The 25349-nt window shown below is 40.8% G+C and overlaps 1 protein-coding gene across 2 annotated transcripts in view; it reads right to left on the reverse strand.

Moving 5' to 3' along the window:
* Nucleotides 1–13875, reverse strand: part of LRP12 (LDL receptor related protein 12) — a 53794-nt gene extending 39919 nt beyond the window's left edge. For both annotated transcript variants that reach the window (XM_061373363.1, XM_061373362.1), the window contains exon 1: nt 13568–13875. In XM_061373363.1, coding sequence (XP_061229347.1) covers nt 13568–13646 — 79 coding nt within the window. In that variant the 5' untranslated portion in view covers nt 13647–13875. The remainder of the gene's footprint in view (nt 1–13567) is intronic.
* Between the last annotated feature and the right edge of the window lie 11474 nt (nt 13876–25349).

Consider the following 25349-nt stretch of genomic DNA (forward strand, 5'->3'; position numbering starts at 1 on the left):
AAACTCAGTCATTCCCAAAAGGGTATGCATTTAAATACTCTAGGACCACTCTTCATCTTTTCATCTTTCCTCTGAGGGACAGACTAGTCTGCCTACGCAAAGAACCGCAGCTTCCCTGAAAAGCAGTTCAGATCACTAAATCACATTCTTGTTGCCTCATCCCTCTAATAAACCTACCTTTTCCCACACCGACTCTGCCTTAAGACAAACCAATACCCACCACTTCACACTCACACAAAACCAACATAGGACCAGAAATGTGAAGTAACTATTCATGCACAACCATAGGGAAGCTATTTATTTTCTATGCTTCAGTTTCTCCCCTGCAAACAACAATACTTGACAGGAACACTGTCAGTGTGAGAGGTTATTAGTCTATCTTAATACTTCCACCTGAGATGATAAACAGCTTTTTTCAGGCAACTACACAATGACTATTTAGAAAGAAAAAAATTAGTTGAAGATTTTTTTCAAATACACCACAGCAGTAAAGTGCACTAAGCTTAGGTGTGAGTTAGCTTTATAGTATTCTTTTGGTATAAGCCTATTTTTAAGAAGCAAGCTCAGGACCAGCAAGTCACTGCTTGATGTGCAAGTATTCTTTTACAAAGAGATGCTACATACAAAGTAATAGCCACCTGGGGAATAAAACTCAAACAGCAGCTATTTGTTTGGACATTTAGATTCAACCTGTGTATGAAATGAAACAAAATGACTTTCTGAAGAAAGGGGTGAAGAATGCTTTGCAAAATAGCTATGTGAAAAAGATACTAGTTTTTATGTTAATACCATTTACCAAACTTGCCAGGCAGTTGTATTCTCTTGGATGCAGCTTCTTTTCAATTTGCATAAAAAGCATTATTACACTTGTGCATTGATGAAAGCAAATTACATCCCTTACAATTCCTTACTGGCAACTCTACCTAATGAATAATAATAATAAGCCACAGTTTGAGGACATTGGTTTCACTGTGTGTTGGCTATTCAAAAAAGGAAGAGGGGTATCATTACAAGAGATATAGTTCTGGGAAAGAAGTATAAAACAAATCTGGAGTATTTCATGGTATCAAAGTTTTCCATTCCTCATCTTTTATTGATAGTACATACATACATTTCCTTCTAAAATTAAGTACTTTCAAGGTGCTATAGACTGCAAAACTGAAGAGCAAGGTTCATTTGTGATAAATTAGATACTGTGAAGACAGAATACTTGCAAATTCTTATAATGTTTATACTTCACCACTGATTGTTACCCACTTGACTATTTACTTGATTTTACTTTCTGGATCATCTGCAGAAGTACTAAGAAACATAGCACTGACATCACAAAACGATTTTTACATGGATTCTGTCATTACCAGTGTTGGGGCACCAAGATAATGTGATTTCTCAAGAGATGTGTATTCACTGGAAGTATTTTAGCCAGCTCAGTCCTCGGAAGGTAACTGCTAGGCTTGCTGCAGCTAAAAGCGATGGTACATATGGCATGCCTGTTGGCTTTAGTCCTCTCAAAGCAAAACAGACCGTATAGGTTTCTAACGTGGACCTCCTACAAAGGAGATACAAGCTGTACAATAATTCTGGGAGAGTAAAACTTTCAAATGCAGCTTTTTATAAAGATAATTTTGAACTATTAAATACACGACTGAGAGTTTCTAAGGTCTAAAGTTAATTTCATGGCTTCTAATTATCAAACTGCAGATAATTTTTATACATTTTAAAAAGCAATTCATTTTCATAGTATCATAGAATAGTTCGGGTTGGAAAGGACCTTAAGATCATCAAGTTCCAACCCTGCTGCCCCCACTGCAGGGACACCTCACACTAAATCATGTCACCGAAGGCTCTGTCCAACCTGGACTTGAATACTGCCAGGGATGGAGCATTCACAGCTTCCTTGGGCAACCTATTCCAGTGCCTCACCACCCTTACAGTAAAGAACTTCTTCCTTATATCCAATCTAAACTTCCCCTGTTTAAGTTTAACCCATTACCCCTTGTCCTATCACTACAGTCCCTAATGAAGAGTCCCTCCCCAGCATCCCTATAGGCCCCCTTCAGATGCTAGAAGGCTGCTATGAGGTCTCCATGCAGCCTTCTCTTCTCCAAGCTGAAAAGTAAAATTAAGTTTCAACCCATTACCCTTTGTCCTATCCCTACAGTCTGACTTTAATCTTACTGATGCCAGCAGTAAAATTTAAACCAATCACAACAAGGCACAGCAAAGTCAAGGCTGGGCATGATTAAAATTCCACACTCCCCCTTCCAAATATATATATATATATATATATACACATACATAGCATCCACAAAACTTAGTAGTACTTACTCTAAATCATATGTGCATTGGAAAACCTAAGATTACCTTGATTTTGTCAACTTCTGCTGACACAGAATTATGGATGAAGTCAATGATTACCTTCACTTAGGAACGGCTAAGGCAAGTCTGCAAGACTAACAGGAGACAACCCTAGTTAAGCACAGAGAAAGTTAGTCTTGGCTTAGGAAACAAAGTTGTGGATTAATGACAGAACTTCTTAGCCTGCCCTATGCAAATCCTATCTCTTGATAGGTTTAACTGAAGAATATAGTACTTGATAATATTTTTTTAAATAATAATGACCATGCTAGAACAGGGAATGCTTTACTCTGTGTTGCTACAGAAAGGTTCCAAGGCTCAAATAGCTGTGGGTTTCCTTTTTAAGGAATGTAGCTTGAAGAGGAAAATGGTTAAATTAGGCTTCAATGCACTAAGTGAGCTGTAAAATAAAGGGTAAAAAATTACATCTACAGGCAGACATTCTACTCTATTAAAAGCCAACCTGCTAACAAGATTCAGCGCTTGCTCCTACAGCCTTTTTAAAGGGAGGCAATGAATTCTAAAATAGCAAAAAATGTGACATAGTATGGTGACAAGATCAATGTCAGACATAATGCCTACATACTCAAATTTCTATTTATGTGCCTTATATAATGAAGTATATCACTCATTTAAGTACATGTCCTTCCTGTTTAATAGCAAAATTCCAGATCTAGGGAGAAATAGGGAGAAAAGTAGACCCAAAACAACGAAATCCCATAAACTGCAGAACACAGGCTCTGTTTACATGTCTACATAAATTATCTGCAGACACTTCAAAAATTTATCAAACTACACAGTATTTCAGTACAGGCATGAGAGATTTGCTTAGTGAGAATATGATGGCATGATCCTTAAGTTCACAGAAATAATTTATGAACCATGTTCAACAGCTCACAATTTTAAAGCTAGTTCAGACCTTCTTCCCATCAGAGCAACTCATCTCCCCTGAAAAAAACTGTTTGATGTGATCATTTTACTTGAATAACACACACACCTGATAAACCGTGCACACTTATTTCAAATTAAGTGCTTTGAGCACTCTACTGGCTCCCAAATGTGCAGTATGGTCAGCAAGCCCGATCTCAGATTAAAAATTTAAATTCAGCTTTATTTTGGTCATTAATCATTTCTGAAAGCTGCTGCATTTTATGTTGAATTCCTTCATGTCCCATGCTTCAACTGGCTATATTCAGAGTTCACATCCACTTCCTTTGTAAAGCCACGAACTACAGACAGTTCCAGAAAACTGGTGAAAGAGATTCAAATATAGACTCACTCAGTTCCCATATACACCTTCCTGGCCTCCATGCTTTTAATTAACATTTTAAGACAGATGTACAATTCAGTATTTCATAATACTCATTCCAAAAAGTTATTATTAAGCACTGCTAGAACTTTCTCTCAGGAATGCAGGGGGGGGGTGCATTTCTCATCTCCCCAGCCATGACCCTACCTTTCATTCTGGGCAGACCTGACTTGCAAAGGAGTCATCCCTGGGGGATGTCACTGCACAGGACAGCTTGCTACACTGCTGCTCCTCCTACTCTGCATATTTAAAACACAGGACCTCTTATTCCAAGGAAGTCCATCACGGACTGCAAAGGCACCACACGCAAGCTGTGGGGAAAGCAGACTGTGCTCCTCACTGAGGCAAGAAGACAGTCTTTCTTCCAAGCCTTATTCATCTCCTGTGTAAAGGAAAAAGGGCTGCACAGGCAGTACTGCCCCAAATTTCCACAATGGATGAAGAAAACTAAAAAGTATTGTGGACTTCACTAGGGATTAGTAACATTACTACTTAGCTTTAGTACATTAGATTATTATTTACATGAGAACTGTGACACCACTGAAGCTCTGTTACAATGTGCACAGATGACAACAGATAACCCAAAATCAGGGACTGGATGAGACAAGCTAGGCAACACCTAGGCAACAGGCACTGGAAACAGCGTTAGCTGGATCAGCAGCAACAGGGAGGTCAGCAGTAACTGGACTCTAGAAGCATACAGCCCTCAGGCACATCCAGCAGTAGAGCTGCTTGAGAGTGCACAATTGCCAAATGCCAGGATTACCCAGAAAGAGGAACACACAACAGAATCACAAAAAACAAAAAAAAATGTTTCAAAACACTGACAAAAGCCATACACCGAGCTACAAAATGTTCAAAAATGGCTGTTTGATCATCCACTTATTTTTTAAAGTACAGGTAAAATGCAAGAATCTAATGTTTCTGTAACATCCCCCTGCCTAAGAATACTTAGAAAGCCTGAGAGGGACCTCGTGATTTCTGAGCTCCCACTGCACTCATCCCCCTTCTATTGCTTCCTGGTAACTTTTAAAGAGTAACTCTTTAAGTTAGATTAAACTAGATTTAGCTAGATTTAAGATTGATTAGATGCTCACTCAGCAACCATAACAACCCTTAAGAGTACTGGTTCCCTTCCTCCCTTGCACTTGCACAGCCTTTTAAACAGTAGCTGCCCTCCCATATGGCATGGCTTGCTCTTCCACAACGAAAAACAGTCCTGGCACCTTTTGCAGTGAACATGCCCTCCCAAGACATTCCAATCTTTCCCTCCCTTGCCATCCCAGCTCTCCAGCCTTCGTAAGTGTCTCTAACCACAAACACTAGCTGAACTTCTGCCACGGAACTGGCTGCCCTTTCAGTACCTTTAGGTACTTTAGGTACAAAACTACCCAAATACATCCCGGTCAGTAATTCCAGCTGCATGACACTGTCACCAAGAAATATGATTGATGATTTTATCATTCATCTTCCCTCATCATCAACAGGCACTTCTTTCAGAAAATTTAAACTGATGTTTACGTTATTGAAAGTAAAAATGTTCTGTCTCCATACCTTTATTATCAGCTGCAGAAAAAAAGGAATTATGTACTCTCCTAAGACCAGTCACAAATTATTTCCATATGGTTTTGACACACATTTTGAGTGTGGGGGGTGAGTGCAGGGACACCTTCCACTAAAGCAGGTTGCTCAAAGCCCCATCCAACCTGGCCTTAAACATTGCTAGGGATGGAGCATCCACAACTTTTTAGGACAACCCATTCCTGTGCCCCACTGGCCTCATAGTAATGAACTTCTCTATATCTTATCTATATCTACATTCTTTCAGTTTAAAGCCATTACCCTTTGTCTTATCCCTATATGCCCTTGTAAAAATCTCCCCAACTTTCTTATACGCCCCTTTAGTTTCTGGAAGGCTGCTGTAAATTATCCCTGGAGCCCTCTCATCTCCAGGCTGAACAAGCTCAGCTCTGTCAGCTTTCTTGGCCCCTCTTGCCCTCCAGGACTTTATTGCATGATACTCTACCAAACAGATCCCTGAAGAAAACAAAGTCTGCTCTCCTGAAGTCCAGGGTTGCAAGCTTGCTGTGTACCCTTCTTGCAGCCCTAAGATTCTCAAACTCTTTCACAGCCACATGCTGCCAAGGCTGCTCTGGAGCTTGATATTTCACACCAGACCTTTCTTGCTGGCAAGAACAACCCAGCAGAACACCTTTCCTTGTTGACTCCTCCATCACTTGGGAGGAAGAAATTACTATCAATGCATTGTGGGAACCTCTTGGATTGCTCAGACCTTGCTGTGCTGTCCCTCCAACACATAATAGGGTGGTTGAAGTCCAGGGCTTGTGAACATGACGCTGCTCCCATCTGTCTACAGAAGCCCTCATCCACTCAGTCTTCCTGATCTGACGGCCTGTAGCAGACCCCCAGCATTACGTTCCCTGTCCTCCCTTTAATCCTGACCTGTAAGATTTCAGTCAGTTCCTCATCCATACCCAAATAAAGCTCCATGCACTCCAGCTGGTCACTGACACAGAAGGTCATAGCCCCTCCTCGTCTCCCCTGCCTGACATTCCTAAAAAACCTCTATCCTTCCATTCCAACACTGAAGTCATAGGAGCTATCTCACCAGGTCTATGTGATGACAATAATATCACAGCCCTGTAGGCATGCACATGCCTCTAACTCTTCATTTATTCCCCATGCTATGCATGTTTGCATACAGGCATTTGAGTTGGGCTCCTGATGAAGCCAACTTACTGGCTGGAGTAGCTGGAATTCCTTCATGCTGCTGCTCTTCAGCTGTGCTGCTGACCTGTGTTCCCTCCCCAGGCTGAACAGCAGGCTGGAGTAAATGCAACAGTATTATGAATAAAATAGAACATTAATCAGGACTCTAGAATAATTCTAAGTTTGAAGTGACTCTGTGGAGTATGACGTATAGAACAGGAGGGGTGGGTTAAAGCCTCTACTTTATGTGATAAGAGAAACATGTATATGTGGATTTTTCTACTGCAAGTGACCTGTGTCTTAATCTGCCTCAGCCCCAGTTACTACAATATCCATAATTGAAGCTTTAATGTCTGTTACTCAAAATACAATTTCATAGAAGGAAAACACCCTACCAGGGTATACTAATTTACTGGATTCTAATATACTTTGTAAAGTGTAGGAAAAAAGATACTAAAGTCTTACAAAAATTCATATACAGCTAAATTCCAGAAGCCAGAGGACATGAACGTAAGTGCATACCTTCCCTCTACAAGATGCATGAACGAAACTCCCATTTTCTGTTCTAAACTGCTTACCTTCAGTTACTCAAAAGTTCTTTCTAAAGGAGCAGTTCCTTAAATGACTAGGAGCTATTCTCACAACCTGCACTCTCAGAGACCTATCTATGTCGCTCAACAGGTTTACACAAAGCTGGAATAATGAAACCAAGTTACAGAAACCTCTAGAAGAGTCACTTCTTCCTAACTTTTAAAAACATGCAACTTCATTATAGATTTCCACCACATGCCAGTGTGCTTACACTGCTTGTTAGAGGATCACTACTGTTTTCTGGCTGCAATCAGTTACTCAGTCAGTCCTGGGGGCTTCCACTTAGCAAAGGAAACTTATTAGACATTAAGAGAAAGGTAGTAATGAGTTACAGACACAGAATCAGACAGGCGAAAACATGCAGTTCACATTCTAATACATAGCTCAAGTGTACTTTCCACTTACAGAGAAACACGACTAGTTCACTTTCACTGCTTTGTGGAAAGTTTATAGTTCCCTAAGAGCAAGCAAGTTCAGCTTTCTTGCACATCAAAGAATTCTGCTACCAACTAAAGGTATCTGGGAAAGTACTGGCAAGTCACAAGAGCTTAAATGAAAAGACAGACCATCTTAAGACAATCTGAGCTACTAAACCAACTGTTTTCATATACTTCCTCCCTTTCCCTTTAAAACATGCTCTACTTAAGCTTTCTTAATTGGGGGGAGGGGGTTCTTAATTCTTGCTTGCTAACTTACTTTTGATCCAGTAACAAGTAAGTCGGGGCGGGAACATTCTAAAAGTGTTCCTCGTAAAACATATTAAAAAATAAACAGGAATTCCCTCATAACCTAAAATTCATTCTGTCAAACAGAATACAAGAAATCTAGCAGATAGTTACTAAATATGCCTACCTTGCTAAAAACAAACAAAAAAACACAAACACACAAAAAAAAATCAGCACATTAACAATGTAGCAAAAGTTATAGTATATCCAAATTTAAAGCATCTGTTCAGAGAAACAGGTCTGAACCATGATTTACAATAGTGCTTTTGACAGAATTTGCACTGATCTGTCAATTATGCCAAATTCAGTAGTTTAAAACATACATACAAAAATCAATACTACATATTTCAATGCAACTGTAAACCTTTATGCAATAAAACATTAGTAAAATAACAACTGCAGCAAAAAATCAAGTGTAGAAACAAAAAAGTAATCAGAACGGCACAATTCTTTAGAGTACGGTTTCATATAGCCTGCTATAAACCACTATTTCTACTGAGGAGACAAACACAGGAACTTGTATCTACAATCAACTTCCATGGCATCAAACCCAGTGTTTTCCTACAACCATGTAAACTAAGTAGGCTGAATCTTCCTGACTGACACCTCTGTAGTAATGGGTACCACAAAATGTTACAGCTAGCAATCCTGAACTGCATACAAACCAAAAAAATTCCAGGTTGTTGACAAACCACACTCAATTAATGCCCAGCTAGATAGCTCAGCTGTTCCAATATTTAACATAATCATTAACTATCTGAGACAATATAAATGGAACACTGAAACTAGAAAATGCAGAGACATCTAGGAAAGCAAAACCACACTGTTTACACAATTCAAACAGTACTCACGAATTTAAAAAAAAAATTGTAAGCAAATTACTGGATTTTACTTAACAAGTATGAAAATCTTGTCTACAGCTTGGGAAACTGAGGCTTATGGCAAAAGGTAAATGATTTGTGGAGGAATGTCCTTAACATATCAAAGACACTGAGTTTAAAAATTTCAGATCTGTTAATGAACCACAAGACTGATCATAAGTGCAAGTTTTAGTCAGGACAAACACAAATCAACATATTTAGCGCTTAGCTGAAATAATGCCCATGCAGTTTAAATCTATTTGATACTAAAGTAGGAGTGACTAAGGCAAAGGAGTCAAACAAACCTGCAGGGCCCTTCCAACACTAACCCAGCAGAGCTCTTTCTCTCCTAGCAATGACAGAAACAGCCAAAAAAGCCATGCTAATTATATTCTTTGCTCTGATGACAGGAATGAAGTCAGATGGCTTCTGTCCTGATTCTGGCTACAAGTACCTTTCTGCTCTTCCTCTGGCAGATGACTTTCTCATTTAGTGCATAATAACAATCACGTCAACTACCTCTTTTTGCTATGAGGTTGTTGAGGATGTGGGGTTTTTTATTTCTCCCCTCAAATGAACACTGCTTTAAATGTTGTCCATGTGTCTTCACTTTGACTAACTGTGGCTCTGAACAGACAGGTGAGTGTGCATGGACTTGCACAACTTTACATATGATCAACTTGTTAGACAATATAAATTCCTACGGCATTAAAATTAGGGCATTTTCACTTCAAGAACTACAAACCCTTCTAATAAATTAAATGCAGCAGTTTTGACAATAAAACGATTTCTGGCTTAGGAAAATGTACCTATTCAGTATACCACAAAAGTATCACTGAAGAGTGACATTCAAGAGTTTAAAGTACAACAATTTATTAAGCCGAGCCATTCCTTTAGGACAATCTGTTCTGGCTTTATAGTTCAACTTCTTTAGAAAATCAAATAAACTGGCTGACAGACTTTATTTGCTTACATGATTCAGGCTATTCTTTCAAACAAGGTGAATGATCCTGAAGAATTACTTATTATTCCTCATACCATCATTAGCAAAGTGACACGTAAGTAAAATTCAGGTCCTGATCAGTGAACTTCCATAACAATTTTATTTGCCTTAACTTCAAACGAAATGAACAAGGATTTATATACATACACACATATATAGTCTCGTAATTTCAAACAAAATTTGTACCACAGAAACCTGGGATGGTTCTAACCCAAAGCTAAGTGTTTTAAAGTTTAGGTAAGTGTAATATGTCTTTCTTTAATGGGACAGAATAACATCAATAGCATTGTAATCTCAGTAGTTACACAAAACATTGTTTCATCTACAATTTTGTGGAATAATAATTTTCTGACCTCCACTAATGTTTCTCAGTCATTAGTGCTTCAAGTACTCACTAAAGCCAGTCAGTACTCACTTACCATCCTGGAGATCAAGACTGATCTCTTATCTGCCCCCATTTCTGTCTCTGAACTGTTTCAGTCTTGCTGTCCTACACCTGGTAAAGCAAGAATTTTACTTACTGTGCTACTGTATTGACTACTACCAACTGTACAGAACATTAAAAAGTTTTATGTATTCCTCCATTCAAGTGGGATGGAAATCCAAATTAATATATCAGGGTGACAGGTATAGTTAAGACTAACAAAAATAAGACATTCCAGAAATCTGAAGAAGCCAAATACCCATGCTTTTGGATTCCATTCCAAAGGCAAGCAAGTCCTAGCTTTGCACTGTGACACCTCAGACACTTTTCATAACTCAACCTCTGCTCTGCAAAACCAATCACTCTCCAACTGCTCTTGATAATGCTCTATCACAGTACCAGTAAGATATGAACCACCATCGTGCCAAGGGTGAAATCAAAATCAAACAGAATGTAACATTAGGAACTCAGTTCTCTAATCTAAGCTCACGTTTTAACAAGAAAATAATTAAAATCACCATCCATGGAGATATTTAAAAGACCTGTAGATGTGGTGTTTAGGGACCTGGGATAGTGGTCAAAGTGGCAATGTTAGGTCAACGGTTGAACTTTATGACCTTGAAGGTCATTTCCAACCTGAATGACTCAATAATTCTAAGATTGATTTCCAGTTGATCAATCATCAACCTTTGGCTTGAAAAACATTGCTCTGAAGAACAGGACCAATTTCTCAAAAGGCATTTCCACCCCCACCCCCTCAAAAAAAGCCACCTTTGCACCACATGGTTGTTCTGAAATCAGAGAACCGTTGGGACCTTTGAGATATACAGAAATGTCTTAATATTTGTCCCAGTAAAAGCCATGCCAGGATTATATAGACACATACAATCAATTATTTCTTGGATATGAAACTCCCAAGTCAAAAAGTAAGGCCAGACATATTAAAAGCCCATTGCCCAACACGCTACTGAGCTATAATTCTCTTAGTCAGTGCTATTCCAATATTTCACTCATCAGTATTCCTCCTTCTCAAATTTTTATAATTATAGTCATCATCAGAAGGAAGGTTTGAAGAATTCACTAAGTACAAGGAAACAGAGAAACATTCTCTTGAGAGCTCAATGCCCACATATCAGCCTTGGTGAATTTACTATTTTAATTAGTGGAAAATTCTAGACATTTTAGCTGTGCAACTGCATAATGGAAAGCAACCAGTGATGCTTTCCATAATGGAAAGCAACCACTGCTTTTCCAAGTATGCATTTACCTTGACTACTGCCCACTGTATTCAAAGCCTTAACACACAATATCATGATATATACAAGGCTCTGCTCAGGATCAACATCACAGACCAGAGCTCTGCTGTCAGTGCTGCCTTGATCAAATTCATGCCCATATTAAATTAGTTTATATTAGAAGAGCTAAAAGCAGTTGTACAGGGAGATAAAATGCTTTAGTATAACATAGTTCCCACTTCCTTCTCCCAAAAGAAACAAACCAACCAAATAACAGCTAGAGACAGGGCTACCCTACACAGCCAATGCTTGCTTTCATTTTGGATGCTCTAGCCTGGGCAGGAGAAAGTTCCCTTCCTGCAAGCAGTGCAACTGGTCAGGACTTCAGACATTTGCAACAAAAAGTGTTAGGAGAAAGTAATCCCTCATGAGGATGAGGCAGCACACTGGAAACAGAAGCAGCTTCTGCTTCCCAGCAGTGGTGATAACGGATGATGATATGTTTCTCAGCAAGGCAAAAGAAACTCATAGAACCTTCATTCTTGGTTTGACTCGGACAGCCTTGATTAAAAGTCTACAAAAAATGTTATTCAGCAAGATTTTTACTTGATTGTTTTATTCTCTAACTAAAGATTGTGCTGTGGTTTTAATTTTGATACTGTAAATGCTGACAGTACTATTTAAGTTATAGCATCATGGATCTGAATTCAACTACCAATGAGGCTGATGAGGTATATCACAACTATAATTTTGTCTTTTTACTTCAATTATGTGATGAGTATGATAAAACAAATACATGGAGTTTGTTAAAAACCTTTGCATAGAAATAAAATTTCTCAAGTACATTAAGTATGCAAACATGAGGATAACTTCATCTATCCAGACCTGAGATTTTCTCCACCACTTCTTGCACTAGCCAACTCTTTTCCAGTTGTGTTTCCAGCTTAGCTTTTAACATACCCAAACTTTTAACAGTCTTTCTAGATATTTAAACTCTTTTCCTTGACTTTGTGTGCATTTAAAAGATTGGTTAGTACCTCACTGTTCATGCAAGTAGGTCCCCTCAAAAATTAAACTACGCCAGCATAGCTATTCAGTTACAGATACTGGTGCAACTGTAGCTCTGAAGAAGCTTACCTTACTTCTTCTCATGCAAATATGAGACAGGAAACATTCTTACAAATTTACATGGTACATTTAGTTTTGAGTTTGCACTGATCTTTGCAGCACAGGCATGTGCTGGACAAAGCCCTTTGCACGGACAAAGCAGAAATACCTTGATGTTCCAGACTCAAGTTTGTTTTCCAAACAGTAGAAGAGATTCCAATTTCGTATGTTCAATAATGTGTTTTAAGACAACTACTTCAGAAACTGCTAAACCAGGGCCCTGTTGCTGTCCTCCTCAGAGCAAGGCATATGCCCAGCTCTGTGCCGAACACTGCTTCTGGCCCTGGGGGCTCACAGACACAATATATACTCATAGGTTCATAAAACACAACGCTGAGAAAACATGCAAGGACTCTCGTTGTCTGTGTTTCTGTCTATCGTGTCTATATATTTACGTAGACTTTCGGTCTATATACTTATGTAGTGTAAAACCAACGCAAGCACATTCCCTAACACATCTGCACAAACATTTTTTGTTAGCGGGTCAGTGCAAAGGTGGGTTTATAATCATAAAAGAAATGCCATACGGGTCTGAACAGAGAGCAGCCTCAGCAGAAGCAAAGGTCCCTGGAAGAGATCCAAGGCCTGTGCTGATGTGTCACAAACTCATCACACAGCGCCAGCCCGGTGCCCCCCGAGGGGCGCGCCCTGCTCCCAGACACCAGGCCGGACGTGGAACATCTCCCAGGCATCCCCATTATACACAGCCTGCGATTATTCGTGACTCAGAAGATTTGGGGCTGGTTTGTTTGCGCGGCTCCACGCCAAGTCCGGAGTTCCCGGCAACGTACATCTGCGAGAAAGAAAGCCGAGGGCTGCTGGGCCAAATCCCAGCCCCAATTTTAATGACTTCCCTGAGATGTCCGCCCACCCCCCACAGATACTAAACAAAAAAAAAACAGGAGCGAGACGTGGAACCGCCGAGTTCGGAGCGGCCGCCATGCATGGGGGACGATGGGGACATTGTCAGGGTAGCCGCGGGAAAAGCTGCAGTCCCGGGACGCGCCGGGCGAGCTAAGGGACCTCACGGCTGGCCGGGACAGCCGCGCCGCCGGAGCCCGGCCGGGAGAAAGGCCGCTTTGTTCACCCTCCCCCGCGGCGGGCGGCCGCCTTCTGGCCCGGGAGACGGAGGCGGACGAGTGGCGTCACCCCCCACGGTACCTACCGCAGCAAGAGACGACGAGAAGTAGGAGCTGCGCTGACCTCCAAGCCGGGGAGCCTTCTGCGCTCCCCCAAGGGGCCATAACACCAGCCCACAGGGAGGCGACGAGGAGCAGGACCTGCCACCGCCGCGGCCCCGACCCAGAGCCGGAGCTGCCGCCGCAAGAGGTGCCGGCTGCGCCTCGTCCCCTCGCCCACCGGAGCTGCCGCCTCGGGAAGCGCTAGCGACCCGCACACCCGCGCCTCATCCGTCCTCCCGTTCGCGTAGCCATGAGCCACCGCCACCTCCGCCGGCCTCGGCCTCCTTCCCCTCGCACCGCGCCGCTTCCTCCTCCCCGGCTGAGCTCTGCCGCGGCTGCGCACTGGCGGCCCAAGCGCATGGAGCCGCTCCCGGCAGTCGCGGGCCGGGCGGGCGAACGGGGCGGAGCAGCGGCTCCCGACGGCAGGGGAGGTCCCGAGCAGCGCTGCCGCTGCTGCCATCTCCGCCTCTCTCTTCTCCTCCAGCTCCGTCTCCTCCGCCGCCAGGTTTCGGCCAGCCCTTGACAGCTTTCTGCCGGCCCCGTCCCAGGAGCCGCCGCTGCCGCTTCCCCCTTAGCAGAGGCCGCGTCCGTCGGGCCCCCGCTTACCGCGCCGTCGTGTCGCTGACCCGAGAAGAAGGGATCGGATGGGCAGAGGAACTCTCCCGTCACTCCGCAGGCAGGGCATCTTGGATTCCCGGCTTACACTCACAATAAGCAGACTGGTGTTTGGGTGTCCTGGCGCTCTGCCCTGAAAAATACTGCGTGTGACATCAAACCCTATCTGTAGAGCACAGAGACCCCCGGCAGCTGGATCTGCTGTGTTTCTGACCTCTTAAGTCTGCGATTCACCAGTGAGACCGCAAAACTACCGTGGGAGCAAACTGCTGTAGATGCATATTATCCAAAATTACGGACTTCAGAGAGATTCCTTGCGATGCTTTGCATGCAGTTACGATTGCTTGTCTTTCACCCTTTAATGACACCATTTTTTGTTGCACAGTTACTACTGCTCTCAGCTGTTTAATCAAGTGTCAAAAGCAATGGAAATTCACAGTGCTGCTCTCATATTTTGCACATTTTTCAGTGCCTGGTGCAGGCTGGGGGAAGTGTTTACTGCCCCTGTGCTACCAAAACAACTGATCTGCTTGGAAAACTGAAATATTACTATTCCTGTAATGGGTATTACCCATTACTGAAATATGGGTATTACCCAAAACCAAAATACTACCATTCCTTGGTAGGGCTGTGTAGGTGCATGAGAACAGATGTGATCACAAATGGTGATTGCTAGGCAGAGTGCTCTACTCTATTTGTCCTCATTCCTCTCTTTTGTCATAGAATCATTTAAGTTGGAAAAGACCCTTAAGATTATCCAGTCCAGCTGTAAAACTAACACTGCCAGGCCCGATACTAAACAGTGTCCCTAAGCACCACAGCTACAAATCTTAAGTTTTTCCTAATATCAAAGCTAAACCTCCCCTCGTGCACCTTGAGGCCATTTCTTTTCATCTCTTATTCTTTGACTGCTCCTAAATCTATTTCCCGATCCCCATCTATTTGGGAAGGAAAGGTATTGAGGGAATGTCTCTAATGGGAGGGAGGAGAGGTTTATTTAAAGGTGAGCGTTTGGGTGAAGATGCAACACTAATAATAGTTGCCAAAGAAGGAAGGTAAACAAGACAAGCATGAATGCTCTGTAGCTCTCTGAGAAGTTGTGGCCGAGGAACACCCTGTACTCGAGATGGTATCATTGAGTTTAATAATTCTCAATGGAATAGTCTTCAGTAAATTTGTCCTCTGACAGTACCTCTGAGGGATGTGACCACCTCTCAAAAGCCACGAGTAAGTGTACAAAATTAACACGTAAAGGAAGAAAACCCCACAACCTTCATTTATAGGAGTATACAAATAGTGAAAGCATTTAGAGCATTGTGGGACACAGGTTTTGGTTTCTTTCTACTTGCAAGCTGCACCAGCTTCTTCAGTGAAACCTCAGATGCCCTATTTTCTACCCAGTGTATCACATCACTCTGTTTTTAATTATTAACAACAGGCTCTGGAAGGATGCTTGGGAAGTCTTTGATGAGCAGACACGGCACAAAGCCTATGAAGACATAGGGACTTCTAACCCTCCCACAGTAATTACAGCTGTATATGCTGGGAGCAAGTCCTTACTGGAATATGTTAAACTCTTTGCCATAGAGTTAGGTCAACATTAAACAAGCCATCACGTGATCCATAGCCTTCCTCCACTCCTCCCAAAGTTATTTTTGCCTGTCTAGGTCAACCCAGTTTCTACCACCCAGCTGTATGTTACTGACAGATGTGACACAATTCTCTTTCCATAGATTTTAGTTACATAATGAAGAAGACAACAGTAATTATCTTTTAGATTAAATGCTATTCTAAACAACCAAAATATCTCCATTAGCAAAACTGCTTTCGATAACTTGCACAAATGAGTGACTATTGTTTAACATGTACCCAGATTGATCATTAATGACAGCAGACAGCAAAGCATCAAGCCCTGGCATCATGGGCTTAATTTCAAGTGTCATTGTTCTTAAAGACTCAGAGCCAAGGATGATAAGCAAAAGAGTCCTGCCTCAGTACTAAATGAGTTTGGCGAGGAAAAGGTGAGATACTGAGTAATGATCTAGAGAAAAAAACCCTGCAGGAGCCAATACCTGTGCATTGAGCTGATCTGGATCTTGTAAGTCCAGGGAATCGAACAGGTTACTAGTCCAGATAAGACACTCAGGATATCAAACAACATCTTCCCAAGTTCACACAATCTAAGAACTTTAAAGTATTTCAAAACACTTCTTTCCTAGCAAAGCTCTCTGAGTAAAAACTACTCCTTTTTTTTTTTTTTTTGCTTCTTCTGTTGGCTTCTGCTGCAAGCTGTGTGTCTTAGTCTCTTTGATATTTGAGAAGAATATAATTTTTCCTATGCCTAAATCATAGACATAACTTTATATACATGAAATTCTAATAATGACTGCTTTTTTTTCTCTTATCTGGTGTTTTTTCTTTAGTCTTACCCACAGATGACTAACAAAAGTTTATCAATAGCAAATGTTTTAAAGCTGGAACAAAAGCTGACACTGTCTTTCTTTTGTATTTAAAAACAAGTGAAGATAAAACATTCTGAAAGTGCACACGATTCACTGTGAACCAAACCAAACTGTTCCAACAGGCAGTCATTCTGCTGTCTGAAGCTCAAGGTTGGCACATGCAGCTACTGAAGCTGTTCAGCAAGAATTATCTGACAATATCAGCCCATGATGCCTCCTCCTCCCCTCACAGTTCTACTTTCAACATTGTTTTCTTTTTAAGAATTGTTTTTTACAGGCCCTTCAGCTTCACTTCAGTGCCTGCCACATGCGCTTCCTTCTTGTCATTCTTGCGCTTCTTTTTTTTCTCTTCATACCCCTTCCTCATCAGTTCTCTCTTTTGCCGCTTCAGACTATACTGTTAATAAATACCACCCACAGATTTAACAGCAGTTTTATGACCCAATGTAAAAGTTCTTCCCAGTTCATTCCCTTTTCTCTTCCTGATCTGGCTGTAAAACTGTGGGAGAAAATCTTACAGTGTCTTTCTAACACCAAGTCCTGGTCACAACCTCTCAGCTCCGTTCTAATACACAATAAGAATGGGGACAGTTTATGATATTGACTAGATCTCAGCTAAATGAAGTAACAGTAGGTTTCCTTTGCCATTGTTTTCTGTCCTGTAACCTCCCTTCAGGTGAGGTCGTAAGAAATGTTGCTATATTCAGTACCAAGTGTTTCATTTTTGGTGAGACCTCTGTCACTTCTGAATTTACTTCACCTGTTTTTGCCAAAGAACTCAAGTACTTTATCATAAGAAGGACATCCACAGAATTCTAAAGTTTCCTATTTTGTGATGCTAGTTTTTCAAAATCAATTGTTTATAAACTTAAAGCATAAAAAAGTAGGCAGCTGAGGAAGTACATTTCTTTCACAGATTTGCATTTGTTTTGCAGTACAGCATATGAAGACTGGAACAAAAATGGTTTGTTCCATCTATTCAGTGATTTGTTTCTTTTTAATGAAATAATTGTTCACACAGCAGTTTTCCAAAGGTTGCTAACAAACTAGACCTTTTTTCTAAGTTAATTTTAATATTAGACCAAAGCTACCTCAAATCTAGAATACCCCATATAACGTAACTGCAAAATGAGGACAGACAGTAGAAGATGGTGCCAGAAATGTCTGGATCAAGGCCGTTGTGTTACAACTACATAGTGTACGTCAGAATCTGCTTGTATTGTGCTGGTGTAGGTATTAGTATTGCTGTTGCATGCTAAGCAAATATATCAAGTGTGTTTAGTGATCATTTATTTCCCTGGTATTTATTAGTAGTATCGTTCTGTGGTCTAGAGGCAAATCGAGTAAGGTCACATTGAGCTAAGGATTGCACAGACGTAGGACATGCTGTATGTTGTGCAGTGGAAAACAGACCAAATATAGCTTGGTTAACTGCAAATGATGTCTGGAACCATTCACAGCATAGCTGCATCCTTGTAGCTTGCACCCAAACTAATTTTGTAAGGCATGTTAAGTTTAAACACCGTGCTCCACTGTCTGCTTCTGGGATTCAAATTTGTTTCTTCAAACCACTGCAGACCACATAGAGTCAGTTCCTGCTCTTTTTACAATGCTATATTTTTTTCCATGCTGAGGAGACCTCTTTGTAGACAGGTTGTAGGCTTTTTGCCTAGAATCTAAACAGAGTAACTGGGTCTCCTGCAGGAGAAAAGGATTTGTGTATAAGCAGCATTTGAGAACTGCTTACAAAATTTGCTAACTCAGTTAAAAGCAACTCATGTGCCTAATGTAATAGTAATTGTTTTTTCCTGTTAGTTTTCTGAATCTGGACCATCTCTCTTACATGTATCGGATATTATGCTTTAAATTTTATTACAAATGTTTTATGTTCAACTGATTGTTCAGATTAAATTGTGAGTTATAGTTACAGGCCCTGTAGTTTCCCTGACAATAATAGCACTTCTGTCATATACTACATGAATTGCTATTAACTAATTTTGTAGTTTTAGACATTTCTGGAAATGTTGCCCAAGCTTGTTCATTTATTAAAGTACATTGCTGCTGCTGCAAGGACAATCAAACAGAAGTAGCTTCAATTTGGAGTAAGACATGTGACAAAGTGTTATATAATTCAGCCTGCAATTAACACTGTGTAACATAATGCTTAGATGAGTACATACAGCATGTACTTTAACACCACTGGTGTTAAAATGGCTTTTATTCTTTCCTTACTCTTAGCTACAGCAGCTTAACTCTTAACTGCAGTGATGTGGACCTAGATGGCAGGCAGAGATCAACAAGTATGGTGATACCTTCATTCTTCTGCTTGCATCCTTAATAAGAGCCCCAGAAGTGGCTTAAGAACCACTATATTAGCATTATTTTACTACAGGATTTCCAGTGCACTAGATAAGCATCAATGGTTATCTAACGTGGTTGAATAGCATCAGAAGATAGGAGAGAATATGAGACCATAGTCACATCACATCTCAGAAGAAAATCTGGTGTTTCACTCCAGTCGTTAGAGATCTCTTAGGCATTCTCTTACCTTTGGATTTAGCTTCTCAGGACTAAGGAATGTGATCTGCTCATCGATAATCTGGAAGAAACTTCTATCTCTGAAATCTCTGCATGATTTTTACACATGTACACACATTACTGTATAAAGCATAATAAACCAACAAGGAAAGTCTGAGTTTAAAGGCTAAGCAAAACAATGAGTTTATAGGAAAAAATATTTGTGTAAAACTTTCAAATAATACTTAGTAATTATCCAGTCAGAGAAAGAGCACATCTGTTCAGCTGATTTTTGGATAGAATGAAGAACTAAACTGTTAATACTATTTAAAATTTAGACCAGACAAACCTGAACACCAAGAGGAAAAGAAAGACAAAAAAAAAAAACATATGTCAAAGAAAATAAAAAGCCAAGAGAAAAAAAAAAAAAAAAGGACTTCATGATTGCAAGGAAAACAAAAAAATCTCTTCATGTTAACAGAACATTTCATGAGCAGCTTTCAAAATCTAAGAAAGAGACTAATTAGCTAGTGTGGAAGGAACTATTAAAAAAACCTACAATTTTTTGTGGAATTTTTCATTTTTTAAATTCAATTCATTTTTTCTTATACACAATTTCTGAAACAATTATCTTTTCAAGCTTTGTGCTGACACTGATAATAGTCTTGATTTTTAACTAGGTTAAATTAGAACCGCCTTAATCTGGGCTGTGCATACACATCACAGAATACTATCATAGAATAGTTAGGGTTGGAAAGGACCTTAAGATCACATCATTTCAACCCCCCTGCCATGGGCAGGGACACCTCACACTAAACCATGTACCCAAGACTCTGTCCAACCTAGACTTGAACACTGCCAGGGATGGAGCATTCACAACTTCCTTGGGCAACCCATTCCAGTGCCTCACCACCCTTATAGTAAAGAACTTCTTCCTTATATCCAATCTAAACTTCCCTGTTTAAGTTTAACCTGTTACCCCTTGTCCTATCACTACAGTCCCTAATGAAATGTCCCTCTCCAGCATACTTATGGGCCCCCTTCAGATACTGGAAGGCTGCTATAAGGTCTCCACTCAACCCTCTCTTCTCCTGTCTTCATACAGGAGATGCTCCAGTCCCCTGATCATCTTCATGGCTCTCCTCTGGACTTGTTCTAACAGTTCCATGTCTTTTTTATGTTGAGGACACCAGAACTGCACACAATACTCCCAAGTGAGGTCTCACGAGAGCAGAGTAGAGGTGCAGGATCACCTCCTTCAACCTGCTGGTTATGCTCCTTTTGATGCAGCCCACAATACGGCTGTCTTTCCAGGCTGCGAGCACACGCTGAAGCCAGCTCATGTCCATTTTCTCATCGACCAACACCCCCAAGTCCTTCTTCGCAGGGCTGCTCTGAATCTCTTCTCTGCCCAACCTGTAGCTGTGCCTGGGATTGCTCTGACCCAGGTGTAGGACCTTGCACTTGGCATGGTTAAACTTCATAAGGTTGGCATCTGCCCACCTCACAAGAGAGTCAAGGTCCCTCTGGAAGGCATTCTTTCCCTCCAGCATATCAACCGAACCACACAGCTTGGTGTCATCAGCAAACTTGCTGAGGATGCACTCAATCCCACTGTCCATGTCAGTGATGAAGATGTTGAACAAGACCAGTCCCAACACCGATCCCTGAGACTGGGATAACACCACTCGTTACTGGTCTCCAGCTGGACAATGAGCCGTTCACCACAACTCTTTGTGTGCAGCCAGCCAGCCAGTTCTTTATCCACCGAGTGGTCCATTCATCAAATTGATGTCTCTCCAATTTAGAGGCAAGAATGTCGTGTGGGACAGCTTTACACAAGTCCAGGTAGATGACATCAACTGCTCTACCCCTGTCCATCAGTTCTGTAGCCCCATCATAGAAGCCCACCAAAGTGGTAAGGCAGGATTTCCCCTTAGTGAAGCCATGCTGGCTGTCACCAAACACCTTGTTCTTTTTCATGTGTCTTAGCATGCCTTCCAGGAGAATCTGCTCCAAGATTTTGCCAGGCACAGAGGTGAGACATCATGTGCCCACTGATCATTAACGGCAGAAAGAACATAAAGTACAAAGTAGTGAACTACTTCTAGATTAAGCCCAAAGTTTAAAGAAGCAGAATGAACTCTAGTTTTATAGTGGTAAGCATGTTCTGCACGTTGACATGACTGGAAGAAAATGCAACCAATATGTCATGTTAATGTTTTGCCCAGTTATATTTTTTAATCTTATTGAGCACAGCTAATTTTTAGCCACAGTTCATCTGTTTGTACTGAGTACCTATAACCTCCAAGTGGAGGGCTTTGATTTGGAGGGCAGGATCTCAGTCAGAGGAGTTTTGCAGTCCTTCAGTGCACTGAGGAACTTAAGCCAGTCTTTCCCTGATACATGCTAAAAACATTGGCTACAATTCCCCTGGACCAAGACTAAAGTGCTTAGTTTTTCTTACACAGTAAGCAGTTTGATGTTGCTGTTTTAAAATTCTTAACAGGTTTTGTTTGGCTTAGCCATGCCTGGCACCATTTCATAGATGTGAGTTGCAATTTGGAGAAAACCTTGGGGTGTCAACTTGTAGAGGTGGGCATGAGCACTCTGTTGGATAGCTGCTAGCTTCAGAAGGAAGAACCCCTACAGAAGCTAGATGTTCAAAAAGGGGTTACATTACTTCAGAGTTACTCCTTCTTTCCATTGTTCCATCCAGTATACATTCCAGTATACATTATCCTTTTATGTCATAATTTGGCTCTTAATACCTGACAACTAAATTTGGCAAGAGAAACTCCAGTCTTAAATCCAAAGGTATCTCTTATGTGAAGGCTCATTAGAGCTGTGAGTCAGGTCATACAACTAGCTGTAGTAAGACCTTCATATAACCCACAGGTTAGCCATGGCTGGAGGAGAGAACTTCTAAGAGCTTGTGTCAGGCTGCTAAATACAGACACAATAACTGACAATTACTGGCTTGAGGAAAATTGTTCCAAGGAGTGCTACAATTTTCCTCATAAACTTCTGAACAAGACAGTAATTTTTTTCAAAATGACAGTAGGCACAAACACACGTGTGTGTGTATATATATGTGTGTGTGTGTGTGTGTGTGTGTGTGTGTATTTTACATTAATATACATTGTATACCTTCCACTTGTATTTAGGTACCTTGATCTTAGTAATACCTATTCTGAACAGCCTAGGAGTCATTCTAGGTCTCGCCTTCCCTTGCTCCAAATCACATGGTTATTAAAAAATTGTAAGACTCTCAATAAGACATTGCATATGACTTGACTCATGAAACTTGGCAATACAATTGTATGCTCACCCATTCAAACCAAGTCAAAAACCATGTGGTACTACATTAAGAGTGCCAGAGATTTTCAAAGCTCTGGAGGTCCCCAAGATGAACTTTTTAATTCTGAAGTGTATGTAAAATAGCCATGTAAATCGGAACTCAAAGCAGGTAATACATTTTGCTAGATTATTTCCATTTACAAAGGTATTTCATAGACCATTCTAGTCTACTCCGACAAAACTGCCTTTACTTGAAGTTTAATATACAAACTCACTTTCATTTGTAAAAGCAAACTTATATTAAACTGCTCAGAAGACAGAGTAGGTGCATTTCAGGACTTCATGCATATTCCTGAAGATGTACATATTCAAGATGTATATTCAAGAACAATGTTCAGCAATATAAATGAAAATAAAATTCCCTCAGTTTAATAATTCAATATTTTAATTGGACCTTGCAGTACAGTGATATCCTGTAGTGCAGAAAGGTGTCCTACATTTTTTTTTTTTTTTCTACAATTCGCCATCTTTCAGTTAGAAGACAAGAAAATGTGAAAGGAAGATTAAGATTATGACATTCACGTTCTGTCACCTATTCTTCAGGGAACATGCCAACAGTACATTTACATCTAGTCATTAGAGCTACAGGAGTAAATTAAGACCTGACTGTCTAAATCCCATTTGCATTTTTTCAGTGCATCTGCTGTGAGTGGGAGATCCATAGCAGAAGAGATCACTACATATTCCCTGTTCCTCTGTAGCCATAGAGATCAGTGGGTTACAGTTAGCATGACCATTTGAAGGAGCATTCAAATATACTAAAACATACATATAGGACTAGGCTTAGTTGCTTTATATTTTAGTTCTCCGCTGTGCCAGACAGTTTTGCACTTTATTTTTTCCTTTCAAGCTTTAGTCCTATATATTATGCTGCTTATTTATTGATGTTTTCAATATATTCTGTCAGGTTTGTAGAAGCCTTTGACGCACTCCAGGTGAGCAGTAGCACAATAACGCTGAAATATTTTCATGGCAGTATTCAGAGATTTCAGAACTGCAGTCTGTACCATGAACTACAGGCATTAGCATTGTTCCTCAAAAAGTAAACAAAGGTCCACTCATACCAGGTTTTCCTGAAAACATTCTTGGATCAAGCCCCAGATTTTCCGTTTGTAAAAAGTTCCACCATTTGATGAAGTTTCACTTGTCTGCAAAGAGACAACTGGTGTTTTTTTTTTCCCCACTGGAAAAAAAAGTGGTAACAGCTAATGGACAAAGACTTTTGTTTGTTTGCTAAAAAAACAGCTGCTGCTAATCTACCTTGGACTTGCACTGGTACTGCGATATCAAGGAGGATGTAAGTAAATAACCAAAAGGACAATGAGATCCTGAAGGGCAGATTTCCAGCACCAGAAAACCCACAAGTAGTGGATTCAGATGCAATCTGATACAACAGCAGTGTAGTTCACTGCAGTCATTTATTATATTGTCCTTTAGCTCCAAAGGTGCAGAATAGTTTTCTATTGAGCCTGCATAATTTCATTGCAGGAGATATCTGGGACTCCTGGAAATTCTGGCAGCTGGGACCATTTTCTTCTGAACTAGCACGTGAAGCTCTTAAAATTCAGAAGGGCATTTTGTTCTTTTTCACAGTGTTCAAATTTTACTTGTTTATTCATGACTGTCCAGAGCAAAAGGGTAAAGACAAAGGCTGTGTCAGTAATAAACAGTGCGTCACTATCTGCAATTCTGTCCCTGATGACAGGTCTGTATCACAAAAACCCAGCTAGCTGACACTGCAGCACCCGTCTCTCATTTTACTCCTTTGTGTGCCTTCTTCCCCCTCCTTATTCATCACAGATCTAGAGCTGGAAGGATAAAAACTGAGGGAAAGCCAATATTTCCTCACACTTAATCTGTGTGTCCAGAGGCAGTATACACTCTGGCCATGCTGTTAATCTCTAAATCCCCTAAACAAAGCTTTCTAGAGAAGCTGCTGTAGACACTGAGCAGAAGATAAAACTCACTTGGTTGCTTCCTTGAAAGACTTCAAATTCCTAGCCTGAATGTGGACATAAAATGCAGGACCAAATCCCTGTATTGGTCTGACAATTTCTTCCTGCAGGAGGAGATAAAACCTGGTGAAAGTAGGGTCAGAGCTATCTAACTTCATTCCAGCAATCTGGGACATCAAGAAACCTTATCAAGACAAACCCTAATTCAGCTGCTGTTTGCAGTGAATATACTGGCTTCTCCTGGGTAGACTCGCTACAGACGTGGTGCTTGTTGCTCTAAGGATTAAAGTTCCCTTGACAAAGGGAAGGTCACTGAAAGCTCCACATATTGCTGCATATTTTCTGTGGACTCTAAAGCTCTGCTCATTAGTTACTTATTTCTTGCTCTTCCAACCAATAGCACGGAGAGGTGGAACGTATCCCATATATTTCAATTTGCTGCCTCCTTGAACTACCCATTAAACAGACCCAGACTAAAGTCTCACTTTCAATACTGACAATTCTGCCTAGGATACTAAAGCCTAGCTTGTAGGATCTTCACTTTGTGACAATTTGTGACATTTAGGCTTTGCCAGAAAAGAAAAAAAAAGGAAGGTTAAGAATAATACGAGATTGGAGTGCTGCTGACAGAACTTCCATGGGAGCTATCACAAACTGGCACAAAATCAAAAGATAACTTTTTGGCTCTGCTACAGTTATCCTCAGTGACTTTGAGAAAAGCCAACGCCTCTCTGAATCTTGGTTTCCAACATAAAGAATGAGGCAATGCCCTTTTGCCCACAGTTTCCATTTAAACTGGGAAGATTTTGATGGTGGATATCTCATTGCATGAATGAAGTGTCCATTAAAGTTCAAGG

This window comes from Neopsephotus bourkii, unplaced genomic scaffold (genome assembly GCF_033783945.1).
Source record: "Neopsephotus bourkii isolate Nb327-2 ecotype Australia unplaced genomic scaffold, CSIRO-AGI_Nbou_v1 NB_1630, whole genome shotgun sequence".
In the NCBI taxonomy this organism is placed as follows: Eukaryota; Metazoa; Chordata; class Aves; order Psittaciformes; family Psittacidae; genus Neopsephotus; species Neopsephotus bourkii.